General features: G+C 40.0%; 1 protein-coding gene and 1 non-coding gene across 2 annotated transcripts; one reads left to right on the top strand and one right to left on the bottom strand.

Moving 5' to 3' along the window:
* Positions 1-5,793: 5,793 nt before the first annotated feature.
* Positions 5,794-5,865, bottom strand: trnaa-cgc (transfer RNA alanine (anticodon CGC)). The gene has a single exon. It is a non-coding gene; the product is annotated as a tRNA-Ala (tRNA).
* A 3,405-nt stretch (positions 5,866-9,270) lies between these two features.
* On the top strand, positions 9,271-24,443 carry LOC138242810 (zinc finger protein 180-like). The gene is made up of 2 exons (XM_069198365.1): positions 9,271-9,697; positions 19,909-24,443. The coding sequence occupies exon 2, from the start codon at positions 20,619-20,621 to the stop codon at positions 21,732-21,734; it is 1,116 nt and encodes a 371-aa protein (XP_069054466.1). The 5' UTR covers positions 9,271-9,697; positions 19,909-20,618; the 3' UTR covers positions 21,735-24,443.
* The last annotated feature ends 1,200 nt before the right edge of the window (positions 24,444-25,643 follow it).

The raw sequence follows: 25,643 nt of genomic DNA on the forward strand, positions 1-25,643 counted from the left end.
AGAAAATCCTGAATTATATAAATATAACCACACGTGTTTCTTCAGTGTTGCCTCACACTAGCCTTATCTCAGCAAATCATAGATGCCGAGCAAAACTAGACCTGGTCAATACTGGGGTGCTCTCATTGGTTTTGATAGAAAAGGAGACTGCGGAACAGCATGCTGTAAAAACGGCCTTTCAGATCAGATTAATCAGCGACCCTAGAGTTTTGGCTTAACTATACACCACAAAACATTTAAAATCACACTTTCCAATTACTTTGCAGCTCTATGGTCAAAGTAAGTCTGAGTCCTGAAGTGTAAATTCTCTGTCTCTCTGTGTGGTTCAGGAGACTCGATAACCTCTCTGAAAGAAGAGATCCCAGAGTACTATGATGATGCTGTAACTGTACCTCAGAGTCCAGATGCCTTGTCAGGTGCGTTATTTCAGTCCAATCACATGGGGAAACTCTGCACCAATCCCACAGAGTCTGAATCTCTCTACTCTTTCTTGGATCTCAGCCTCTGAATACAGAGTCTGTACTATTCTGTACCAGTTACATGAATCTGACTCTCTGTCTGTGATCTCAGCCCTGCACACTCAGTCTGGGTCACTGCTGCCAGTGTCCGGCTCCTCTTCAGTATCTCATAGGGTTCACATCATCACCCTCTCTGTCCAAATACAGCCAAACTTTCTCTGCCCTGTTTTCCTTCAACATCTTATTTGAAAATCTAGGAATTGTTTTACATTTATTACAGTTGTGAATAGGACTGGAAATCAGGTTCCCCCTGATCTCCTGTACTTAGAGCCTGGAGTTTTAGATCCTGTGTGATGTTCAGTTAATCAGTGTGTTCTGATGAGCTCCAGCAGTCCTGTGCTCTAGATAACTCAGTGTGCTGATGTGTGACAGTGAAGCTGTGCTCTGTGTGCTTTAGGAAAGCTGATGTCCTCTGTGAAAGAAGAGGCCCCTGAGTACTATGATGATGCCATCACTGTGCCCCAGAGTCCAGACACTGTGTCAGGTGAGTTATTATAAATAAGACTAAGGAGTACCCCCTGTACCAGCCCACAGTATCCTTTGTCATTAGAAATTAGTCTCAACCTAATTTCATATCTGCAAATAAACACTACCTAGAAGAGAAAAGGTCTCTGACAGGCCAGTCTGTGTCAGAATGACAGAGCCATTGGGGGCTCAGTGTGGGTTAGGTAGTTCAGGGATGGGAAAGATAACCTCCAGTAATCCATCTCTGTTGCACTGTCATCCAAGACAGGGGGGGATCAGGCATTTTGCAGTAGCGGTAGCTTCACTCTATCATGTCCTACAAGGATCAATAACAGCCAATATAGACTGAGTGACCTGAATTGTACAAAGTTAGATCACAAAGATCACAGTGTCACTGAAACCCACCTACTGACACACCCAGCCAATCAGATTTAAATTGATTTAAATTGATCAGCAGCTGATTAATGATGAGGGAATGAGGTCTGGGCAGAACAAAGCTTTAGATTCCCCAAGACCAGGAATTCTGTTCTCTGACTGCAGAGAGAATTACTAGGCTCAGAAATTACTAGGTCTTCCTCACTGTGGTTTTAGAGCATTGATACTTCATAAGTATAAGTGAATTCTACACTGAATCATCAATTCTTCCAAAAAGATACAATTTAATTAAAAAAACCTATTAAACGCTTTTGAGTACAATATTGTTACATCTATTCTGTAAACTATAACTGTTAGTCGTCCACTAATAGCCATTGATATCAAAGCAGAGTACTTCTCAGATACAGTATGTTCTATTATGCTTATTGTTTGTTATGCAAATTATGATTATATCAATAAATTGTATATGGTCTGGTTAGAATACATGTGTGAGACTATAGATTATTATGTTTGATTAGTTTCTAAAAGTCTACAAGTACTCTCAAAATATACTACTATAATTTTTTATTGTTACAGAAAATTAAAATCCCCATTCACTACACTATTGTGACTATGTAAGTGTTTTAAAAAATCTAGGTACACCTGGGTAATGTCATCAATTCCAATTCCAATTACAGTACATGGCTAGTGGCTGCAAAGCAAGGAGATGTTTGCTGAGATGCTGAGGTGTGAGATTCAGAGATCAAAGCAACCATAAAGTTCTGGGTAAATGATTGTCAATCAACTGTCCAGGAATGATAGAAGGCGAGAGCTACTTCTTGCTTCTACTACTTGTCCAGATCAACTGGAAAGACCAGACTGGAGTTTAGTCTTTGAACCTCATAAAGAGAGCTTGCCTTTCTGTTGTTTTTAGAAACTTTTATTTCTTTTTTATATAATCCCTTAGTTAAAAAGTGCCTATCCTGGCTAGTGGGAGCATCTTTAGAACAGGGAGATAGGTTCCCATTCATTTTGTAGCAATTGGGTTCACAAAGAAAGAGATTTAACTGTAGGTTGTAATGTCTTTGGTTTAGAAGGTTTGGTTTATCTCTTTCTTTTATGTAGGTGTTCTGTAAAAGCTGAATACTTAGTAGCAGTTTGAGGATTTTCTGGGTGTTTAGGATGTAGGTGTCTAAAACACCTTGTTAGCAAATTTGTAATTGCGTGTTGTATGTTTATGTTGTGTGTAGTGTTGTTAACAAATATTTAACTAATTGTCTCAACTATTACTTTTTTTCAATAAAGCTGTTCCAAAGAACAAATCTCTTATGTGCCTTTAACTATACCAAATGCTTGGGTATATTCTTGGCAAAATCTTTAAAAGTTGGGGGTTATGATTAATTTATTTTTTAATTTATCTACTCAGTCATTTTTGATATTCACAATTTTCATAATCCTAATAAGTAACAATATTATTTCAATAACTGGCTCATTTGACAAATCATGAGTCTGTCTCTCTGTCAGGTGTCCTCCAGCCTGGCCCAGGAGTGGACAGGGTCCTGCACACACTGCCCTCTGAAGAAGGAGCCCCTGCCCCTGACAGGACTGACTATGATGATGTTGGGGATGACTCTCAGGGAGAGGATGGGCGCTGTGAGACTGACAGAGCTGTCTGGGAGAACCTCCTCCAGCAGGTCTAGACACAGAAGAGCTTCACCAACAGAGTCACACAGTCTTACAACAGTTCTGAGCACTGAGACTGTCTGTGACCTGAGCCCACTTCACTCCACTGCTTCCACACTGACACTGTCTGTCACCTGAGAGCTCTGACCAGTGAGTCACTGTCCTCATTGACTTTGTCTACAGGACCTGCAGTCTGTGTTTTAAAACAGGGAGACCTTAAAGTTCCCTATTCCATTCAGTCTTTTTTCTTGTACAATATGATATGTTTCTGAAATAAAACTATTAATTGATATAGAATTCTGAATGTAACATTTCTGATGTGCAGAAATGTATAGACATTTTCTTAACGTTTCCTTTTAAAAAATAAACTTTTTAAAAACATTTTGTCATTTGTTTGTAATTTCTTAATTTTGTACAATTAAAGACTTTTAATTAAATATATAAGGAACCTTTGGCCACTCACAATGATAAAATCAACCCCAGAAGGAGAGAATGCCTAAATGTTTGTGATCAATTCATAAGTATGATTTAATCCACACAAGGAACAAAAGGCACTGTCGACAGAGCCAGATACAACACAACCAAAGAGACAACCTGGCTGTTATTTACATTCCCTTGATCCCATGAGAAGAAATTGCATCTATCTATCTAAGACTCCTTGTCCTGCCTTCAGGAGCTGCTCAATTTAAAACGCAGCATCCCACAGCACTAGAGACACCCCAATATTCACTTTATACTGCACCTCAAACCATAGGTATTTTATAGCACCCAGATTGACCAGTACAGAGCACTAGATACAGTAAAACATCTTCATATTTGAAAGAAATGTGAGTGTTTTGCACATTTCAAGCTACAACAAGTAAACATTTGAGGACCTAAGTCAATATCACCTGGAATGATCAATAATGACCAACATTGGCAACTTCCAAGAAAATCATTTTCACTCATTGAATTTGATCTTCATACTCACCTTGCATTCTCAGCTATAATAATTCAAAATTACAGTGCAGATTTGGTGGAAAACTTCATAAATCTGTACAATTGTATTTTAATATCTTGGTATGTACTTTCATTTCAACCATAAATGCTGTTCAGTATATTGTAATTTTGTTGTACTTTTTAAAACATTTTACCTGTGGACCCAAGGGGACTGTTATATCTTGTGATACATGCAAGACATCTGTAAAAGAAGGTGAAATTTTAATAAAATTGGTGATTAAAAGAAAACCACAACTTGTATGATATTATCCCTCGATATCGAAGATCAATTGAAGGATTTGAAGAAACTATCAAAGAAACAGCAGCAATAGCAGATGATTTGGGTTTTGAACCAATGATTACACCTCAATAATCAATTCGTCCTCAAAAAAAGAAGAGACAGGCATGTTTTGAGCCTCATAATGATCCTCTTCTGGATCCACAAGAAACGTGTTTTTTTATGTACTTATAACTTCCATCGAAGAGAGATCTCATCAGTTGCATGCAATTGAAACTTTCGACTTTTTGGAAGGTATTGAAAATATTTGTTTTAAATAAAATAAACAATTTTCCAACGAAGATCTCATGAAGGATTGCCAGGATCTATTCTTGGCGTTTGGTAGTGATAACACTGCTGATATTGATGGAGTAGAAACGTACGATGCGTTGACAGGATTTCTGAAGCGAGAAGTCCTAGAATGCCGCCTATAAATGAGCTAGGATTCATACCAAGAAATACTTTTTGTTTACCACCCAGAAGGCTGCTATTGCATTACCAGTTTTGGTAGCTTCTGGGCGCGATTTTCCAAAACCGAAACTAATAACAAAGTTAATTAAGATGCACCATGTCCAAAAATTGTAAATCGAGACTAGTATTACTACAGAAGAAAATATTTAACTGAAATATTAATAAGACTATGTAAGTATAAAAAGTAGAACAATTCAATTTATATAACTTATTTTTTATTCTTATTAGAAATGGGCTCACACACCGGAAGAGACAAACGTTTATCTTCGTTAGAGTGTGTGAATAACAGTTTAACCCAAAATGTTTGTAATTTGTGTAAATTGTGATTTTATTAAAATTCAATAAATCACCTATCAACAATAAGAAATTATTAAGAAAGTAGAACATTATTTTATTTCATAAACTATAAAACATGAAGAGAGTTTACAGGTCATATCCTTCGCTTTGTCTTTTAACGTAAGCGTTCAGGATCCAAGCCCGTGTGCGGATGGTTGTGTTTCTTGAATCTCTTGTAATCATCAAAAGTCGTTGTTTAGTCCTTCAGTACTTTCTCGAGTTGTACCATGGATATTTTATACGATTAATACTATTCATGCTCTTTTGACTTTTCCTTCACATATGGTAAAAGTTCAAAGTCTCCTTATGGCTGTGCTCCACGTCTACACGAGAGCACCTGTAACAGTACAGGACACGCAGTGAGGAGTTCGCGCAGCTTTCAGTTTAGTGCGGAGTCCAGAGGGAGGACTCGCTTGCTGAATGATCTCTCAAGAAATCCCGGGTGAGATTTAACAGGTGATTTCTTCAACAGCCACGACAAGTGTGGAGACGTTCTCTGGATTTCCTGAATATGACGTTAAATTAGTTCAAATCATTTGTTGTAGTTAACAGAACTAAATGCTTTGGAGGTACATCTAAAACAGCAGAGCAACACTGTAGCACTTCGCGTGTGACTGAACTTAATTGTGTAAACCTGGCTCTCTATGAACACCGACAAAGAGTTCTCACTCAACAGAAGATTGCGATGTGAGCACAATAATATAAAGCACGTGGAGATGCCAGGGATTGAACCCGGGACCTCATACATGCGAAGCATGCGCTCTACCACTGAGCTACATCCCCAGTGGTGGGTGCTCATGGAGAATGCCTGCAATTTCCCACTTTCGTGTTTCCTCTACTACAGAGTAAATTCATGGGAATGAAGAAATAAGGAAGGAAAAATAATCGCATTGAAGCTTCCAGAGACTGGGCAAAAACGAATCAGTTATTTTTATAACCAGTCACACGGGCGACGGTGCTTAATTCCTCGACGGGGGAGTGCTTTTTTACCTCCTTACTCTACTGTCTTTTAATTCTGTTTTCTTTGAAAGCTTTTTGCATCTTTTAAGTGCTCTCGGTTAAACTACGCATAGAACAACAGCAGTACTGATGATTTTCATGGACCGATGCACACTTCTTCTGTACAACTCCTGTGATAAAGCCCTGTCTGTAAATATTGTAGAAGAACGAAAAAGGGCGAAACAACGCTCCAACCACAGGAATGGTAACTGGAAGGATCGTGTTCTTATTTAATATGTCATTTTGAGATGCCTTGTCAACGCAGACAGGCGTTAGAGCTGAACAAATAATTTATAGTGGTGGTTGTAAACATGGAACATGTTATTTCTATACCAGGAAGAAAGGAGCAGACTCTTAAACTCTTTAACTCTTAAGTTAAAAGAGACAAAAACGACACCTAGTCACAGCTAACATTAATTAAAATGACATCACAACAAAAGAGCGAAGCCTTGAGTGAATCAAATTCGTTTTCATTGAATGTCTGTGTCTTCATCACTTTTGGGTAAAGTAAGCTTGAAGTTCAAAAACGATTTTGGCACGCCTGTAGAGTTTTTATGAAACAATTGCTTTGTATATACAATTGCTCTGTGTATAAAGTACATTGTGAATGTTCTCACAGCCTTCAGTTTGTCTTTTTATTCCACGCACGAATATTCTTGTGTCCATATCACATATCATATAACACAGAACGCCTTCAAACCAAATGCATTTTAAAGACCACGACTTTGAAAATTTTCACAACCCCTCCATAAACATATCAGTGAGCTAATTATTCTTTTCTGACAGTCGGGGTTTTGATTGATGCGCAATTACGCACTATCTGGAACACTGGGGGACCGCTGTATACATACATTCACAACGCAGAAATACTGCTCAATAGAGTTTCATGCGAAAAACCCATATATGACCATAGGAAGCAGAACAGCAGTTTCCAATTACCCAGACTGTCAGCACGGGAATAAAGCTTTGTTTTATTTCTGAAACCCTTTCTTTATTTCCTTTTTTCATTCTGCAGGAAAATTCCTATTCTTTACTCAACAGCTTTTTAAAAACAGCACCCATGATGTTCAAATCATGATGTCCATGATTGTTTACACAGAAGACTGGCAGAGCTTTGGGTTGTGAATCTCTTTTTCTTATGGTTTTATTGAATGTGGCACTGTGCACCAGGATAGGGGGATGCTGTTCACAAGCCAATAGCATTTAAACCACAGCATCCACAATGCTGCAAGTGTTTTACACACTAAGCAGGTCCTCTGACCTTTCCCAGCCTTGCTTTGGGTTGTGAAACCTCTTTCAGTTTTTGTTATGATTTTTTCAATACGGCACCTATTTGACACGCAATACACTGGGATAGGGAGGTCCTCTTCATGACTCAATAGCATTTGAAGCACAACATTCACAATGCTACAACCAAGTGTTTTACACAGCAGACAGCCCCCCTCACCTCATACAACCTTGCTTTGGGTTGTGAAAGTGTTCTTTATTTTTTTATGATTTTTTGAATATAACACTACAGGTAATATACTGGAATAGGGGGGTCTTCTTAATACATGGGGTACATGGGGATAGCGCCTTAAAAGGTGGCTTCTCAAAGCTCTTTACAGAATGACAACAACAATAAATAAAAATACACAAGATAAAACACAATTACAATATATAGAGGAGACCGTGGATGGTGGTACTAAGAAAAGCAGAGGGGTGAAGAATGGAACCAGTTCAGTAAAGGCTTTTCTAAAGAAGAGGGTTTTGAGTCTGGATTTGAAGTAGTTTAGAGAAGGTGACTCTCTGATATCCTTGGGGAGAGAGTTCCAGGGCTAGGGGGCATAACAGGAGAAGGCCCTGTCACCCACACAATGTAGATGGGCTTGGGGAACAGTTAGGAGAGCAGAATTAGAAGAGAGAAGGTTGCAAGGTGGGGAGTAGGGCGATAATAGTTCAGACAGGTACTGAGGTGCCAAGCCATGCAGAGCCTTATAGGTGAAATTATTTTTTGTTCATATAGTCATTAAGATCCAAAAGACTTGGGCAGAGATTCAACGAGCCCAGGCATAGAGACTGAGTGTCGAGCGAGCAGGAGCGGTGAGGAAGGAGACTGCGAGAACATAGATATAGATACTTTACACAAAGTACAGACAGTACATCAAGACAATATACTGTACAAACAGTAGACAACGTACAAGTAAACAATGCAGACATGTAAACAGTGACTGCAGACGTGCGGAATAAATAAGAAATTAAGGTAGATGTTTCTATTAAATTAACGGTATTCGAAATGTTGTAAAAAGAAAACCAATTTGTTTTGTAAAAAAAAATGAGAGATGATTTTTATTTTATACAGGAAAGGTGTGCGTGTCAAGTTGATCTTTTGGGAGTGCACCATTTGAAAATATAAATTGGAAGTTAGTTTGGATAACTCCTGATGGATATTGTATTACAAATAAAGCTAAAAAGATATAATTTAAAATTGTTCATAGGTTTTATCCAGTTAAATAAGTACTGTCTAAATTTAAGCATGAGCAGGATGATTTGTGTGTTTTTTGTCAGGTTGAAAGGGAATCTTTGGTACATTTACTTGTAAGGTGTGTGTGAAGTTGGACGGACTTGCAGAGTTTTTTTGTAGGCATTTAAAGGTGTTTTTTTTAGGTTTAAGGACTTTGATATTGTACTGTGTAAGAGAACTTTTTTAAAAAAGAATTTATTTATAGCAAATGTATTAGTCATTCTGAGTAAATTTCACATTCATAAATCAAAATGGTCCAATAATACTCCCCTTTTTAGTACTTTTCAGATGGAGTTGAAATATTATTTAAATTCTATAAAAATGAAAAAAATGCTTAAGCAAGGAAAACATTTGATACATGTAAAAAAATATAATTTACTTCGTTACCTCTGCCAGTTAATTTTTTTTCTGTTCGTGTTTTTTTTCTCTTGTATCTGTTTCTGCTCCTCTAGTTGTATTTGTAAATTATTTACACATTTAATAAAAATAAAAAAATTTCGACCGTATACGTTACACTATAATATAACGCAGACATCTATTCTGGACTATTTTTTTTTTCAGATTTTTATTATTCGAATAATATTTTTGTGGTTTATAGCAACGGTCACTAAGGAAGTTCATCTGATAACCCGGAAATCCTCTCTTTGACCACATTTCGCTTTCTGTGTTCAAGCCCACGTGTTTACAGCCACTGCAGCTGCAGGATTTTTTTTTTGTTTTTCAGATCAACTCTGAAAAAAATGGAGAATCTGTTGCTTAATCTGGAAACTGAGGCGCACTCTTTCATGGAGACTGTGCTTAGATCGATCGTGCACGAAGTTTCAGAAGTTTTCCGAAACCGGACAGATGATTCCGAGAAGTCGATTGAAGAAAAACTCCGCCGGATCTCTCAGGTTCTGGCGAGACGGGTCGTGATTAAAATCACGTCTGTCGACAACGGTTTCGGGGTCGAAATCGCGCAAATGAAGCAGGAAAACGAGACCTTTAAAGTGCGACTGCAGCTGTGGGAGAAGGAGTCGGGAGCAGGAGGAGATCAGGGACAGACGGATCATGTTGGACTCATGCCTCCCTGTGAAATCACTGCAGAAACAAATGAAGAAACGGAGCCGTCGGGTAAGTGCGATGACTTATGTAGTAATGTCTGTGTTTAAAAACGGTGTTTTTAACTTCCTCACTGTTGAATCTGTAGTGGAGAGATGCAGAGCAAAGTAGGAAAGGTTTGTGATGTTGCCGAGGGATTCTTTTCTGCGAACTTAACTAGTTGTGGTCTGGTTATATTCTCATTAATGTTATTGCTGTTCTTTAAATGTGGACAGAAATATGTCGTCAATTGATACACTTTCTCCATGTGAAAGGCAATTTAGGAGACTTTGGAGTCTTGGAAATATGTTTGTGGGCAGATTATTTATCGACGTGGCGGTAACTATCTCTTCTGTGCAGTGTTAATGTACCTTATTGTACATTAAAGCAGTGTCCAGTCAGCCAGTGTGTCTGTATGAACCCCTCTCTCTCTCAGTGCAGTGTTAATGTACTGGAGTGTCCAGTGTGTCTGTATGAACACCCCTCTCTCTCAGTGCACTGTTAATGTACTGGAGTGTCCGGTCAGTGTGTCTGTATTAACCCCCCTCTTTCTCAATGTAGTGTTAATGTACTGGAGTGTCCAGTCAGTGTGTCTGTATAAACCCCTCTCTCTCTCAGTGCAGTGTTAATGTACTGGAGTGTCCAGTCAGTGGGTCTGTATTAAACCCTCTCTCTCTCAGTGTAGTGTTAATGTACTGTAGTGTCCAGTCAGTGTGTCTGTATTAACCCCCCTCTCTCTCAGTGCAGTGTTCATGTACTGGAGTGTCCAGTCAGTGTGTTAAATACTGGCAATTTAGACAGAACAAATGTTTTCGTGAAATTACATCCCCGACTGTCCTCTGCTGCCCTTTTCAATCTTCTGCTGAGCACAAAAGAGTCTTAAGAAAATGATTACAACTCTGTTCTATCAGCTTCCCCTCCTAGACCCTGTTAATTGCTGCGATGAGTTATTGCTTTGTGCTCTGTTTTGCCGTCTTCTGAATATAGTCTGAGGAATACCCAATGATGAACTAATGTAGCTGGTGTAGTAAAGCAGGCTTAATTATTATAGAACCACTAATGTCAAGACAGCGCTTGCTTTTCCCCCACAATTGGAAACTAAAATATTATTTTTTATGGTTTTAATACGTGCGTATTTTATGTAAAACAAAATTACATAAATTGGACTACCTTCGGTTCAGGAGCAAGTAAAGGTTTATTCCCTGCTGGAAAGAGAAGAAACAACATTTCAGCTGTTGAAGAAGGTTTCCACAGCCGAAATGTTTCTTTTTTTCTCTTTTCAGCACAGGAATAAAGCTCTACATGTTCCTATGCAGCCTACGCATGCTGACGCAGCTCCCCACCTGAACTACTTTAAGTATTCATGCTGTATGTATTATTTACATCTGTAGATTATGTGTTACTTTCAGATTCATCCTGTTTGTGTTCTAGGTTTTGATGTACAGATTTGATTTCGTCACCCCATTTTGATAAATATAATATTGGTTTACCTGCAGTATATTTTGTAGATGGAATATTTAATAGTAGACGTATTCAGTAGTACAAAGCTTTGAGGTCCTGCCTAGTTTGTGTTGAAAGAAAGCAAATGAATGAGTTATTTTCCCCAGACTGTGATTTGTGTACTGGGATAGTCGAGTTGAAATGTATTTAGTTACACAAAAACGGCGGTATCACCACGTTTTCCTTTGTTTACTTGGCCCATTTGGAGTTCAGTCTGCTGAAGACGAATGAACACAACGTGTCACTCCCTTTTGGTTCGGGGACAGACGTGATGAGATTCAATTTCATCAGCCTGCGAATGGAGAAAGGAAAACAAAAACATATTTAAGAAATTCTGTCCACATGCACTGAAGTCCACAGTTCTTACGCTGCGTCATGGAGGTGTGGACCTGGAGGAAGGGCTTAGGGTACAGTTTGGAAATTGGGACGTGGTCTTATAATGTTAGTGAATAGGGAGGACACGTTACGCCATGAATCAAGAAATGTGTGTTGAATGTCTTATAAACCCTCTTAACATTGACACAGGAGCAGGATTTGTGGCTGCTGCGGTTCGGAGCCTCGCATTGTCTTGCAAATGTGCTCATCTGTGTGACAATGAACCCTTTCTCAGTCTGTCTGGGGGGTGGGGCTCAATCTACTGTCTCCCTTCCTCGATTTAACATCTGATTCGTCCTCACTACCACTACGGGCTTAAGAGCTCATGAATTTAAAGTGAATATTTAATAGGCTGTGATATGTATATATAACCAATATAAATGTCAATATAATATACATATTACTGAGAAGTTATCATCAGTGAATGATTTTAAGATTTTAATGATAAATATCTATTGTACGTAGTTACTTTAACATCTTTGTATATAAAATTTCAGATTAAAACAAAGTTTTTGCATATTCTTGTGTGTATATATATGGTTCAGCCACAGAACCAGAAGAACATGTCTCCTTCTTCTTATAATATTATTGTGGTTTTGTTTTTGTTACTGAGAGATCTTGGTACATAGTATATATATAAAACCATTTTCCATTGTAATTCAAGGTTGTGTATCGCTGAAAGTCTAACACACAACAGAGAATGGTGATATACATAGAAAAATTGGTACCAGATGATTATTTGTAGCGGGTTCCTGAATATTTGTCCCACAAGAGACACTTTTTTGTTGAAACTATCAGGTTTTGATGTACTTTCATGTGAACTCTTGCTCTTAAGATGGTAAGAGAATATAGTATATGCTCAGTAGAGGGGCAAAGTTTTTAGTAGTGTCGTGGGAATTTTCTCTAAACACTTAAACACGCAGGAAGAGATTCTGCATTCAAATAGTATGCTCCGTGAAGTTGCCCCTCCTACAGACAGCACAAACAATGAAACCCACGTGATTCGTTAGTGCTATGTTTGTGCCATTGAACGTAACTTCTGTGCTGCTTTCGTTCCCAAGATATAGCGCCTTGTTTTTTCGGAGTCGTGATGTCACTCAGCCCCCTTCAACGTCTTTGGGGAACCGGAACGGTCTCAATCGTTAGTGCTGTGTTTGTGCCGTTGAAAGTAACTTCCCTGCTACTTTCTTTCACGAGATATAGCGTCTTCTTTTTGGGGGGTTGTGACGTCACTCAGCCCCCCTACAACGTCTTAGGAGGACCGGACCGGTCTCATTCATTAGTGCTGGGATAGTGCCGGTTTGTGCCGTTGAAAGTAGCGTTTGTGCTGCTTTCGTTCCCGAGATATAGCGCCTTGTTTTTCCATTGATCACGTGACCATGCACAGTGACTTTGATCTCGAGTAAATCCGTCAACTGAGTTAAAGCACTCTGTTACCAGCGCGAGAGTAACAATTCTATAACTTTGTTCCTCTGTTTGCCCAGGTACGGGGGGCGGTGGTGGATTTTGCATTTAATATCATTATCTTCTATGTGTTTGTGTGAACAGGAAAATTAAATTTGTCTCCAATATCATACCCGAATTAGAAGAGTTTCAAGTGTAGCCTTAAAAAGAGACATTAGCAAACAATTGTATGTTCTTACAAAGAGGCTTTAACGAACACATCTTAATACCTCGTAGCGGTGACCTTTTTTAAAAATCATAAGAAGTAATCAGTTTCGCATTGTCTCCTTCTTAAATAAACAGGCATCAAGGGACATGTGAAGATTCGACCTGTCTGTCGAGCCACGTATTTAAAAAGACTTGAATTTGCAACATTCTGAACCATTGTTGCTCTTTTTTATGCAAAGCCAAAGTGAAAAGGAACCAGGACTTCAGGACTTTTTTTTTAAAGGGGCACTATGTACAAAGTTTACACAGTTCATAACACAACCGAGAAACAAGAGTCTATCATCTCACACATGAACACCGTGGCAATATTGGAAATTGTTTTTATTTTCACAGAACAGAAGTGAACATATATCTAGGTTCTTTGGAAAAACTGGCATTATCCACGTGTTTGTATTTACAGGGGTCTTATGCACAAACATGAAACGATTAGCTCAGTCCTTTTATCTGTATTTTTGGTCAGTCCTTGGTGTAGAAAACAGCATGAGGGCACACCTTGAGCTCTGAAGACACAGATATGACTGCCTTTGTTAGATCGCCAGATTTCTCCCAGGTGAAGTCGTGTCTTTTGCAATATGCAATGTAATGACCCAGGACAGGTGGGCAGAATGCAGTGACACCTCTTAATTTGAAGGTCCCATTTAATTCCAGGTTATGTGGAAAATCTGAAAGTTGACTCTCAAAGATATTTTGAGACTGGACAGTGTTTTCTTCACGACTCAGCCAATCTCCCACATCACAGTCAATGACAGGATGTTGCCCAGTTGACAAGCGGTGCTCTACAGTACCATTACACAACATGTGTTCTGATAAAGCTGGGTCACAAACTTGCATTTCTATCAGAGTGTTCTGCACATCTGTAATTTGAACAAGTGTTAACAACACTTTTGCTATGATTTCTGAAATATTACATTCAGCTCTCACTTATTGTAGCTCTGACTCTGTTTTAATTGCACCAAAGATGTCCCTCAAAATTTTAGCTCTTAGAACATAAACATCTTTGTGCACACCTTTCTGTGCCAAATGTTTCACCAGTTGTAGATGCTATCTACAGCCTGATTAACATAGCTGCTAAAAGTCCTGCTGTCACAATAGGCACTGCATAGGCACTGACATCAAAGGCACAAGTGTTCAGTACACTCACAGTGTCTCCACTCACCTTTACTGGGGGCAGGTCTCTGCTGCTTCAGTTCCTCATCAGAGCCACTACAGCCTTTTTCACAGGAACCGAACAATCTATGTTGTAACCACTCAGAACAAGGCACAAGATAAAAAGATGGTTTCCGTTTTTTAGGTAGTGCTGGATGTCTCTGCCTCACAGGTGGTAGCACTGACAACGGCCCTCTCACACTGCTGGGAAACACTATGAACACCCATTGATATTCTCATACCTCCTATGTGTGCTAGGTGCTTCATAAGGAACCTGTCATCTCGCATTGGCAGTGTCATGCTTCAGCACTGATTGTATTAGGTTTTTGAAATCCGCCTCCTCATTGGCTGAACTTGCAGTAATGTTCACACTTTTGAAAAGTGGAACCATTAAGCCTATCCAGAGTGGGAGATAGCAAGCAAGCCTCGTGAGATGAGGAACAATCTCCGGTAGGAAGTGCAGGTTATGTCTATCACCACTGTCCACAGCAAGCAACCTGTATTCTTCACAGATTTCTGTTACCCAGTCTTCCAATGCTGTCGGGCATGCATCAAGGGTACAACTTGGCTCTTGGTCCCCAGCTACACCTATTTTTTCTAGAACTTCATCAGTAGGAAAAGCATCGTATCCTTCTGCTACTTTTTTTGAGTGTGAGGTTTTAAGTGTGATTTTATAGTTTTCAGTTACTCTGTTATGCATGTAAACATTGATTCTTTGTTACCTTTGCAGTCCTGCAGCACTTGGGTATATTCTTTTGTCAGGTTATGTCTGGCAGCACAGCCTGAATGTTAGTACTGTTAAGTTCCTACCCTCCTTACAGTGCCCGTAGGTGATGAATCCTGGAATGAAGGGCAAATATGTAGAATGAGTACTTTGGTGCAACAACATACATTGTTTAAAATACAAAAAAACAAATCCTGTCCTCACATCGACTTTCGTAACCAAACAATGTGTAAAATGTTTAACAATGTCAGAATAACAATGAACAATGCAGAGCTTTAATCCAGTACATTTCCTTGGTCTCTTAAGTGTGGTAACAGTATAACACACCAAATGATGCAATTTTATACCAACTCTGTACTTCCTTAATATACTCTGTTATGTGAGGGTATAACTTAATAAAGCTCACAAAACTAATTTTATCCTGTTCTATGCTCTGTGAAGGCAGACCTTAATCTATTGTCAAATGGTTAACTCTACTACATTTACTACAATAGTGGAATCACCAGTTTCGTGCCTGCTGCTTCTGGGACATGATACAAACAACGTAAACCGTGCAAACATTCCCAAAGATGCTCAGAACTTCAAAGAGGCAGGTACTTCAATGTACATTATAAACCCCTCTCCTCCTCTACAGGTAATGGAACAATAGAAAGTTAACAGGTCCTTAATAAGCTACTGCATGCAGTAGGTCTGATATCTACTTTTCATACACAATTAAGAATTAACAATCAAAAATCACAAATATGTAGTGCAGTACGTGGAATCTGACCGCTCAAGGTTTAAAAAAAATCAAGCAATTGATGAGTAGTTTAAATCCCCAGAAAGAAATAAGGATGAATGCAAAACACTGTATATTGCTTGGAACTGAAGTCTCAAACAGCAAATCGTGGCGAGCTTTACACTTCTCTTTTGTTAGCTCCATGATGTCACCCTTTAATCTTAGTGTTCATGTGATGGCCGAATCCCTAGCTAGACCCATGGCCCGGGTATTATAGGAAATGTTTAATGCAAAGTACAGAGAAGTCCGATTAACACTCAAAAATGTAACAAAAAATGAATTTCACCAAACCTGGCTTAAACTGTGCTTCTTCCCAATTTTTACGTGATTTATAATAATATCCTTTCAGTTACATAGTGCTTCTCTGGAAACCCCAGTGAAAGCGCTCTACAGGTAATGGGGACTTCCCTCCACCGCGTAAATGAAAATAACTAAGTTTTTTACATTGTTATGGATTACAGTTTAAGTGCACATCAAAAAGTCTCTGTATATGTAGATAGAAATTGATAAATTAATATTTTGTAGACCTGCCTACTCACGTTAACTGCAATACCAAGGCCCATCACCACTTCTTTCATTTATGATATGTTTTTAAAGCATTGCATTCACCACTTAATCATTTCTGCTTTCACATCAGCAATTTCTAACATGTCAGAGATTTTTGGGGGTTCAGTTCTCCTTGTAACACTTACAGAAACAAAACATTATAATTTAAATTCAGAAGTGTGACAAATCCTTTCAAGTTTCACTTGCATGTGTAGAAATATCATGATAACGGCAAATGCAGCTTACTAATTTTTGTAGTATTCCCCACGATATAAAACAAGTTTCTCAAATATCTTTACTTTAAAATAAATTCATGAACGTCAACGTAGCATCATAATTACAGTATAGCATTTCTAGTTTGTAAAGTAACTTACGATTTGGAAGAAGAGGTCTTCGCCAGAGATGCAGATAATAAATCAAACATCAACTGCAAAGGCTGGGGTCAGCTGATCAAGAGATCACAATTGAAAGATCTGGTGGTCGTGAACTTGCGGTTTTGTATGGTGCCGACGGCACAGAGTGACGTCACAGCCAGAAAAAGAAGGCGCTATATTAAAATGTAAAACATCCACCCCCACCCGACCAGACATCCAGTAATTTAAGTACTGAGTGTGTTGGTACCTGTAAACGTCCTTGTAGTCATATCTGTGTATTCAGAGGTCAAGGTGTGCCCTCATGCTGTATTCTACACCAAGGACTGACCAGAAACACAGATAAAAGAACTGTGAGCTAATCGATTCATGTTTGCGCATAAGACCCCTGTAAATACAAACACATGGATAATGCCAGTTTTTCAGAGAACCTAGATATATGTTTACTTCTGTTCTGTGAAAATAAAACTATTTTCCAATATTGCCACGGTGTTCATGTGTGAGATGATAGACTCTTGTTTCTCGGTTGTGTTATGAACTGTGTAAACTTTGTACATGGTGCCCCTTTAAAAAAAAGGTCCTGAAGTCCTGGTTCCTTTTCACTTTGGCTTTGCATAAAAAAGAGCAACAATGGTTCAGAAAGTTGCAAATTCAAGTCTTTTTAAATACGTGGCTCGACAGACAGGTTGAATTTTCACACGTCCCTTGATGCCTGTTTATCTAAGAAGGAGACAATGCGAAACTGATTACTTCTTCAGATTTTTAAAAAAGGTCACCGCTATGAGGTATTAAGACTTGTTTGTTAAAGCCTCTTTGTAAGAATATACAATTTTGCTAATGTTCGCTTTTTAAGTCTACACCCGCAACTCTTCTAATTGGGGTATGATATTGGAGACAAATTATATTTTCTTGTTCACACAAACGCATAGAAGATAATGATATTAAATGTAAAATCCACCACCGCCCCCCGTACCTGGGCAAACAGAGGAACAAAGTTGCAGAATTGTTACTCTCGCGGTGGTAACAGAGTGCTTGAACTTGGCAGACGGGGTTACTTGAGGTCCAAGTCACCGTGCATGGTCACGTGATCATCAGAAAAACAAGGCGCTATATCTCGGGAATGAAAGCAGCACAAACGCTACTTTCAACGGCACAAACACAGCACTAACGATTGAGACCGGTCTGGTTCCGCTACGATCTTGTAGGGGGGCTGAGAGATGTCATGACCCCGAAAAAACAAGGCTCTATATCTCGGAATTGAAAGCAGCACAAATGCTACTTTTAACGCCACAAACGTAACACTAACGAATGAGGTGAGTTTAATCATTTGTGCTGTTTGTAGAGGGGCCAACTTCACGGAGCCAATTAACCCCACTCTCTCAGTGCAGTGATAATGTACTGTAGCGTTTGGTCAGTGTGTCTGTATGAACCCCCTCTCTCTCAGTGCAGTGTTCATGTACTGGAGTGTCCAGTCAGTGTGTCTGTATGAACCCCCCTCTCTCTCAGTGCAGTGTTCATGTACTGGAGTGTCCAGTCAGTGTGTCTGTATTAACCCCTCTCTCTCAGTGCAGTGTTAATGTACTGCAGTGTCCAGTCGGTGTGTCTGTATGAACCTCTCTCTCTCAGTGCAGTGTTAATGTACTGGAGTGTCCAGTCGGTGTGTCTGTATTAACCCCCCTCTCTCAGTGCAGTTTTAATGTACTGGAGTGTCCAGTCGGTGTGTCTGTATTAACCCCTCTCTCTCGTTCAGTGCAGTGTTAATGTACCGGAGTGTCCAGTCAGTGTGTCTGTATTTACCTCTCTCTCTCAGTGCAGTGTTAATGTACTGGAGTGTCCAGTCAATGTGTCTGCATGAACCCCTCTCTTTCCCAGTGCAGTGTTAATGTAAATGTATATTATTATTATTTCTGTAGTCTTACTTTTTACATGGTAGTTAGGTTTCTGACAAAGCTTGTATATCTAAAATCACATAATATTAGAAACCCCCTTAAACCCTCTTATTCCTCTATGCTTAAACAACCCAAATTGATTGCGAGTATACTAGACGTGTGTTTGTGTAGCTTAAAGCTTACAGCTTTAGCTTGAAGCATTTTTTTAGATCACATGGCCTCAGCTATCATTACTATGCTAATGATACTCATATATACATACATACCAAACCTTATGCTGATGTGGCTGTCTCTATTCTAATTGCATCTCTGACATAAGAACTTGGATGACTCAAAATGTCCTTCATGTTAACTGTGACAAGACTGAAACCATGCTTATTGGCACCACCCATCAACTTTATAAAACCCGTAAGAAACCCTATCTGTAGATGGTCTTGTACTTGAGCTTCAGTCTAAACTGAAAAACTTGGGGATGATATTTGACGTTCGACCCACATGTGTAGAATGTTGTCAAAACATTTTCATTCACTTCAGAAATATTCCTCGACTACGCCCTATGTTATCACTAACTGTGGCTGAAAAGTGTTGTCTAATCTTGAATTGACTATTGTAACCCTCTACTCTCTGGGGTTTCTAAATCACCATTGAAGAAACTCCAGTATGTCCACAATTCGGCAGCCAGAATCCTAACCAGGTCTAGTGCAAGTGTTCACATTACTCTTATCCTGGAGTCCTTGCACTGGCTTCCTGTCAAGTTTCCTGTCGACTTAACAGTCCTCCTGCTCACCTATAAGGCTCTCCATGGCTCGGTACCTGTCTGAGTTATCACCCTACTCCCCACCTCACAACCTTCGCTCTTCTAATTCTGCTCTCCTTACTGTCCCCCAAGCCCGTCTACATTGTATAGGTGACATGTCCTTCACCTGTTATCCCCCCAAGCTGTGGAACTCTCTCCCTAAGGATATCGGCGAGTCACCTTCTCTAAACTCCTTCAAATCCAGACTCAAAACCTTCTTCTTCAGAAGAGCCTTTATTTAACTGTTCTTTACCCCTCTGCTCCTACTGTACTTAGTACCACCATCTACCGTCTCCTCTAACTGTGTATTCTCATCGTGCTTAAATTGTGTATTTTTTGTTGTTGTCATTCTATAAAACGCTTTGAGAAGCCACCTTTAAAGGTGCTATATAAAATAGTTTTTTTATTATTATTATAAAGGTCTTGTTTTCTTGTCCTGTGTTTACAGGCTCAGAGGCCAGTACTCTCTCTGAAGCTGGGGAAAGGGCTCCTCTTGAACAGCAGCACAGTGAGGAGGAGTGGGGCTCCAGTCTGATGCAGGAGACAGTGCTCACTGCAGCACAAGAGAAAGAGAAACTCAGGGAGCAGCACACCAAGAGCAGACAGAGTGTCAAGGATCTGGACTCTGTGCCCACGATGAAGACAGACCCTGAGAATGAGACTCCTGGGCTCTTAGTATGTGATGATTTTACAGAGATGAATAATCTGGAATCGAACAATATTATACAAGGTTGTAATGAACTGGGCTGTGTCTCTGTACAAGAGCACAGTGAAGAACTGGGTGTCTTTAATCTTACAGAGCAGGACATGGAGCCCCAGTTGATTGACTGTGCAGAGCAGCAGACTGATGTACCTGGTGAAGAGAACAGTGTTGAGATATAGCACCAAGAGGAGAGTCAGTACAGGGAGGAGCAACAGCAGCTCCTACAGGGCTTGATAATAATTAGGCCTTGTTCTGTTCAAGTGGAGAGACTGTCATTGCACAGTCTCAAACAATCATATGATCCCTTAGCATCTGATGACTTTACACACGGGTTTAATAATCTGGTTACTGAAAAAAGCGTTGAACGTTTTAATGAACTGGAGAGTGTGTCTGTTCTTGGGCAAAGAGAGGAACAACTGAATGAACTGGATGGTTTAAGTCTCAGAGAGCTGGAGATGGAGTCCCAGATGATTCACACTGCTGAGCAGCACACTGAGGGATGTAATGAAGAAAACAAATCTCAGTTTCAGCACACAGAGCAAGACCATTCCATGGAGCATTTGCAGAATAAGAGACCCCAGCACGATCAGAGGATGAGGAAGAATCACTCAAGGCCTTGCTCAGATGGAGTGGACAAACTGTCATTATGGCACAGGGAGGAGCAGGGTTTCTGTCATTCTAGCATTTCAAAACCCTACCAGCACCTTCACACAGGAGAGAGACCTTTTAGCTGCAGTCAGTGTGGGAAGAGTTTTAGTAAGTCAAGTCACTTAACAAGGCATCAGCGCATTCACACAGGAGAGAGACCTTTCAGCTGCAGTCAGTGTGGGAAGAGTTTTAGTCAATCACGCATCTTAAAACGACATCACCGCATTCACACAGGAGAGAGACCATTCAGCTGCAGTCAGTGTGGGAAGAGTTTTAGTGTAAAAAGCCACTTACAATTACACCAGCGCATTCACACAGGAGAGAGACCTTTTAGCTGCAGTCAGTGTGGAAAGAGTTTTAGTCAGTCACACATCTTAAAACGACATCACCGCATTCACACAGGAAAGAGACCATTCAGCTGCAGTCAGTGTGGGACAAGTTTTAGTTGGTCAGGTGACTTAAAAACCCACCAGCACATTCACACAGGAGAGAGACCTTTCAGCTGCAGTCAGTGTGGGAAGAGTTTTAGTAAGTCAAGTCACTTAAAAACCCACCTGCGCATTCACAAAGGAGAGAGACCGTTCAGCTGCAGTCAGTGTGGGAAGAGCTTTAGTCAGAAAAACCACTTACAATCACACCAGCGGATTCACACGGGAGAGAGACCATTCAGCTGCAGTCTGTGTGGGAAGAGTTTTAGTCAGTCAAGTAGCTTAATATCCCACCAGCGCAATCACACAGGAGAGAGACCGTTCATCTGCAGTCAGTGTGGGAAGAGTTTTAGTCAGTCAAGTAGCTTAATATCCCACCAGCGCATTCACACAGGAGAGAGACCATTCAGCTGCAGTCAGTGTGGGAAGAGTTTTAGTCAGTCAAGTAGCTTAATAACCCACCAGCGCATTCACACAGGAGAGAGACCATTGTAGCGGCAAGGTTTATTAAAATACAGGAATTAAGTTTGCTGCTCGCTTGCCAGTCTCTCTCCCTCACCTCCAGTGGTGCTTGATACAGAGAGGTCATTCCATTTGGTTCACATTTAAGGTGTTTTTGTAGCTGATAGAGTGTCCTGATAAGGAACAACTCCCAAAGCTGAGACACATCAGCCACCCTAATGAATGGTCATCTCTGGTGCCTCACTGTCTGGGAGATTCCAAGGGAGAGTCTCATCCCAAGTGGTTTACAACCCCAAGGTCAGAGTTCATGGCTACTCATCCTTACACGGGGCACCAATAAATGTAGGCAACCATTGAGCGACCGTAGTTCTCCAGGTAAAACTCCAGGTCCTCCTGGGAATCCTCAGCTCAGACAGTCACGTAACTGCCAGTGTGTCCCAGTGCCAGGACTTTTTGAGTTGAGAACGGAGGTTGCCAGCGTGTAACCAAAGGATCCACCCGAGGTTAGCCCAGCAGCAAGCCTCGTGAACCCACCGCGAACGCTCACCTGATCAACGAGTGAACTACAGTCGGAACTGTGGACAGCTGTATATCAGTATTCAGAACTTGCGCTACATCGGGAACGAACCGGTCTTCTTCCTGTCTAAAGATTGTGACTTTTCTGTGTGCAAACTGCTAGTTTCAGCCAACACTAACTAGCCGGTCTTCAGAGAGCATCAGCAGCGCACCGCACCGCAGCAGAAATCTCTCCCTCCTTCTCCTTCTCTCAGGTCGAACCAGCACTGCCTTGCACCAGGCCACAGAGCCCCGATTGGACACGGCAACAGCCTGCCACTGCTTCTTTGTGTCTGCGGGAGATCTGAATCCTACCTCTAACCATATATGTATAATAGTCCTCTAAAGTTAACCGGAACTCCAACCATATATGTATAATAGTCCTCTAAGTTTATCCGTATACTAGAACTCCAACCATTTATGTATAATGAACATCTAATCACAGACGTATAACGATAGACGTATATTAGAATTTTAGTACTGCAATCCTTATATTTTAAAAGACAATTTTGCAGTTTTACACCTTGCACATTCAGTGGTTAACACATAGGTATCTATAAGTTCAATTCTGTGGATATGTTAACTTGATCAAAGTAAAAATGTAATGTAAAAACATTTTAAAAATCAACTAGCAATACCTTGACAAGACTGTGAACACACTTTCTCTGACATCACTGCCGCCTACTCTCCGAAGTTGGTTTATCTGGAAATAATATTATATTAGAAATAATGTTAGAAGCTACTAGATCTTCATTAATTAACTAATGAGACATACCCATTTACACATTCAGTGGAACAAACACATTTTCACATATTAACTGCTTTTTTGCAGTATTTTCTCAGTCTATAAATACAAAGTGTCCATTTTTCAAAGTAAAAAAAAAATTGTATGAACTTTTTAGAACATGAAAACACTTTATTTTGCCATTAAAGGATAAGCAAGATTAAACATTAAAAAAAGTAAGATCCATCAGGATTGCGAGCAGCTCAAACTCGGTCTCCCGGACAGTTGGCTGGAGAAGCTCTGTCCACAAGACGGGGCAGCAGGCCCGGCTTGGCCGGAGCTGTGGGTGAGACGTGCCCAGATCCGAGCTGGCATGGATCTGGGCACGTCTGAGGCTGCCTTTCCTGCCCCAGAGATGCGAACAGCTGGACTTCTTCATCCGTCACAACTGTGTTTTCCCCAAGATGGTGCTGCAGTGCTTCCATGCTGGGGAGGACTTCTTCTGCCTGGTGTGCGTGCAGTGGACAGAGGGGCTGCTGCACCTCTTTGTCAGTTGTGATGGATGTGGTTTAGGGTTGTTATATTTATTTTGTTTTCTTGTGCCTTAATTAGCTTATTTTTTTCTTGAACTATGTTTTAATATACAGATTTGATTGGTGTTGTAATTGTCAATTTCTTATTTTCTTTTTGTTTTTAAACCATTTAAATACTTTATTGCATTATTGGTAAATGAAAGATAAAAAAGGCGTTGCATTTAGGTTGCAGTTTCCCCTGGCGACATTTGTTCAAATCTCACTTCCGACAAAGAGCCTCTCTCGTTAGAATAGAAACGACAGAACTTCTAAGTAGAAAACATTTTCACATCTCACATTTCATGTGTTTAATGTTAAGTGTCTTAGTGGTTGCCTCGGTGAATGATGGCTCTTCTCCCTTGCAGGGTGACGTTAAACTTCTTCAGAGGAGTCTCCCACGTACAGCTTTTCTTCATCAAGAGCCGAAGCAACAGAGACAGACTTCAAACTCAAATGAATTACTCCTTGAGTGTTTATGACAGTCTTTAAAAAGATGAGAGCAGGCGAAACCGTCTTTGGAAATGAGCAAATTTAGTTCGTACAGTGCTGAGTACCCCCGTTTGTTGCGCGGGAGACCGGGGTACGTTTCTGTGACAGGGCGCTGGTTTAATTTTTTTAATTGTTTGAATCAAATCTGAATGGCCAAGTGGTTAAGGTGTTGGACTTTAAATCCAATGGACAAATGTTAATGTGGGTTTAAACCCCCCTCCAGGTAGACTCTTATAAATATTCTGAAGTGATAGAATAGTTTGAAGTTTTAAACTCTATTTAAATGTCAATTTATTAAATTTCAGTTCTCCCCGGGATAACTGAACTCTCACAATCTCATACTGAAGGCTTTACATGCAGTAGCTGTGTTGCAGTTTCTAATAAAGATGGAATTAAACTGTTTGTTTTGTGTGTCCCTGATCCACTTCTTGATCCAAATGAAATGTTTAATATGATTCCTCGAGAAAAAAAAGTCCTTGAGTCATTTTCCACCTGGAATGATTGATGCCCCATCAAACCTTTTGTAATATCCCTGGAAGTTTATAAAGTAGAATCCTGGTTCGTGGCTTAAATTCAAGGTAAACAAGACTAAGGAAATGAGTTGGAAACTTGTCCATTATATAAATGAACAGCACCTGAAAGCAAACGTTGGGTCTGGTTTCCTTTCTCTCCAACATGAAATAGCAATCATTACAAATAGCACCAGCTTATGTCCAATAGGGTTAGTCATTTTAATTAACATGAATATACTGTAAGGTCCTGGTACATGGGAGTGGATTTCATCCACAATTAAAAAAGGGCAAATTATATTTACAGGCTTCAGACACTTTTTAATACAAAAGTGACCCAAAACTCCCTAACTTTCAGGTTTCCTTGAACCTGTGATAAAAAAGGGGTCTGAAACTTCCATTCTGTTATGTAACTGTCTCTAAAGTCGGACGTGGTGTTTCGCGGATGTGCAGTGTGCCTTTTCTCTTGTCGTGTTCAAGATGATTCGCTCCTGACTGCATGTTCTGTACTGCTCTGTTATTTAGTTCAGATTACCTATGTGGTGTACAGATAAAACTCAACTGCCTGGTGTATTTTCCTGGTTCAGCACCAACAGAACCAGAAAACACATCAGGTGACTTTGACAGGATTTGAACATACAACCTTCTGAAGGGGAGTCAGACACATTACCATTGTGCCACAAGGTCACTCCTGCTGAGTGATTTTAATTCCCCCAAGGAGAAAAATCCGCATCCCTGAATTTTTTTTTTTATTCTCTCCTGTGAGGAGCAGCGCTCTTCCGAAGGGGTTCTCTTCTTCCCAGATCACAGATTATTCTTCCTGCACATCTCTTACACATAGACCAGACACACCATCTCCACTAACATCTTCACTATATCTATAGATCTGACCCGCTACAGCCCCGATATTCCTGGACAGGATATTTACCACCAGCCTCATGAAATTTCCTTACGAGGATATGGACATAAGAATATTTGTGTTTGGTTAAAAAAATGGTGTAAATGGCTGTGAAAACATTCACAGTGTATTTTATACACTAAGTGTTTTTGTAACTGTAAGATGTTTCGTGAAAATGTTACTGGCATGCCAAAA

The sequence above is a fragment of the Lepisosteus oculatus genome, chromosome 14 (assembly GCF_040954835.1).
Source record: "Lepisosteus oculatus isolate fLepOcu1 chromosome 14, fLepOcu1.hap2, whole genome shotgun sequence".
NCBI lineage: Eukaryota > Metazoa > Chordata > Actinopteri > Semionotiformes > Lepisosteidae > Lepisosteus > Lepisosteus oculatus.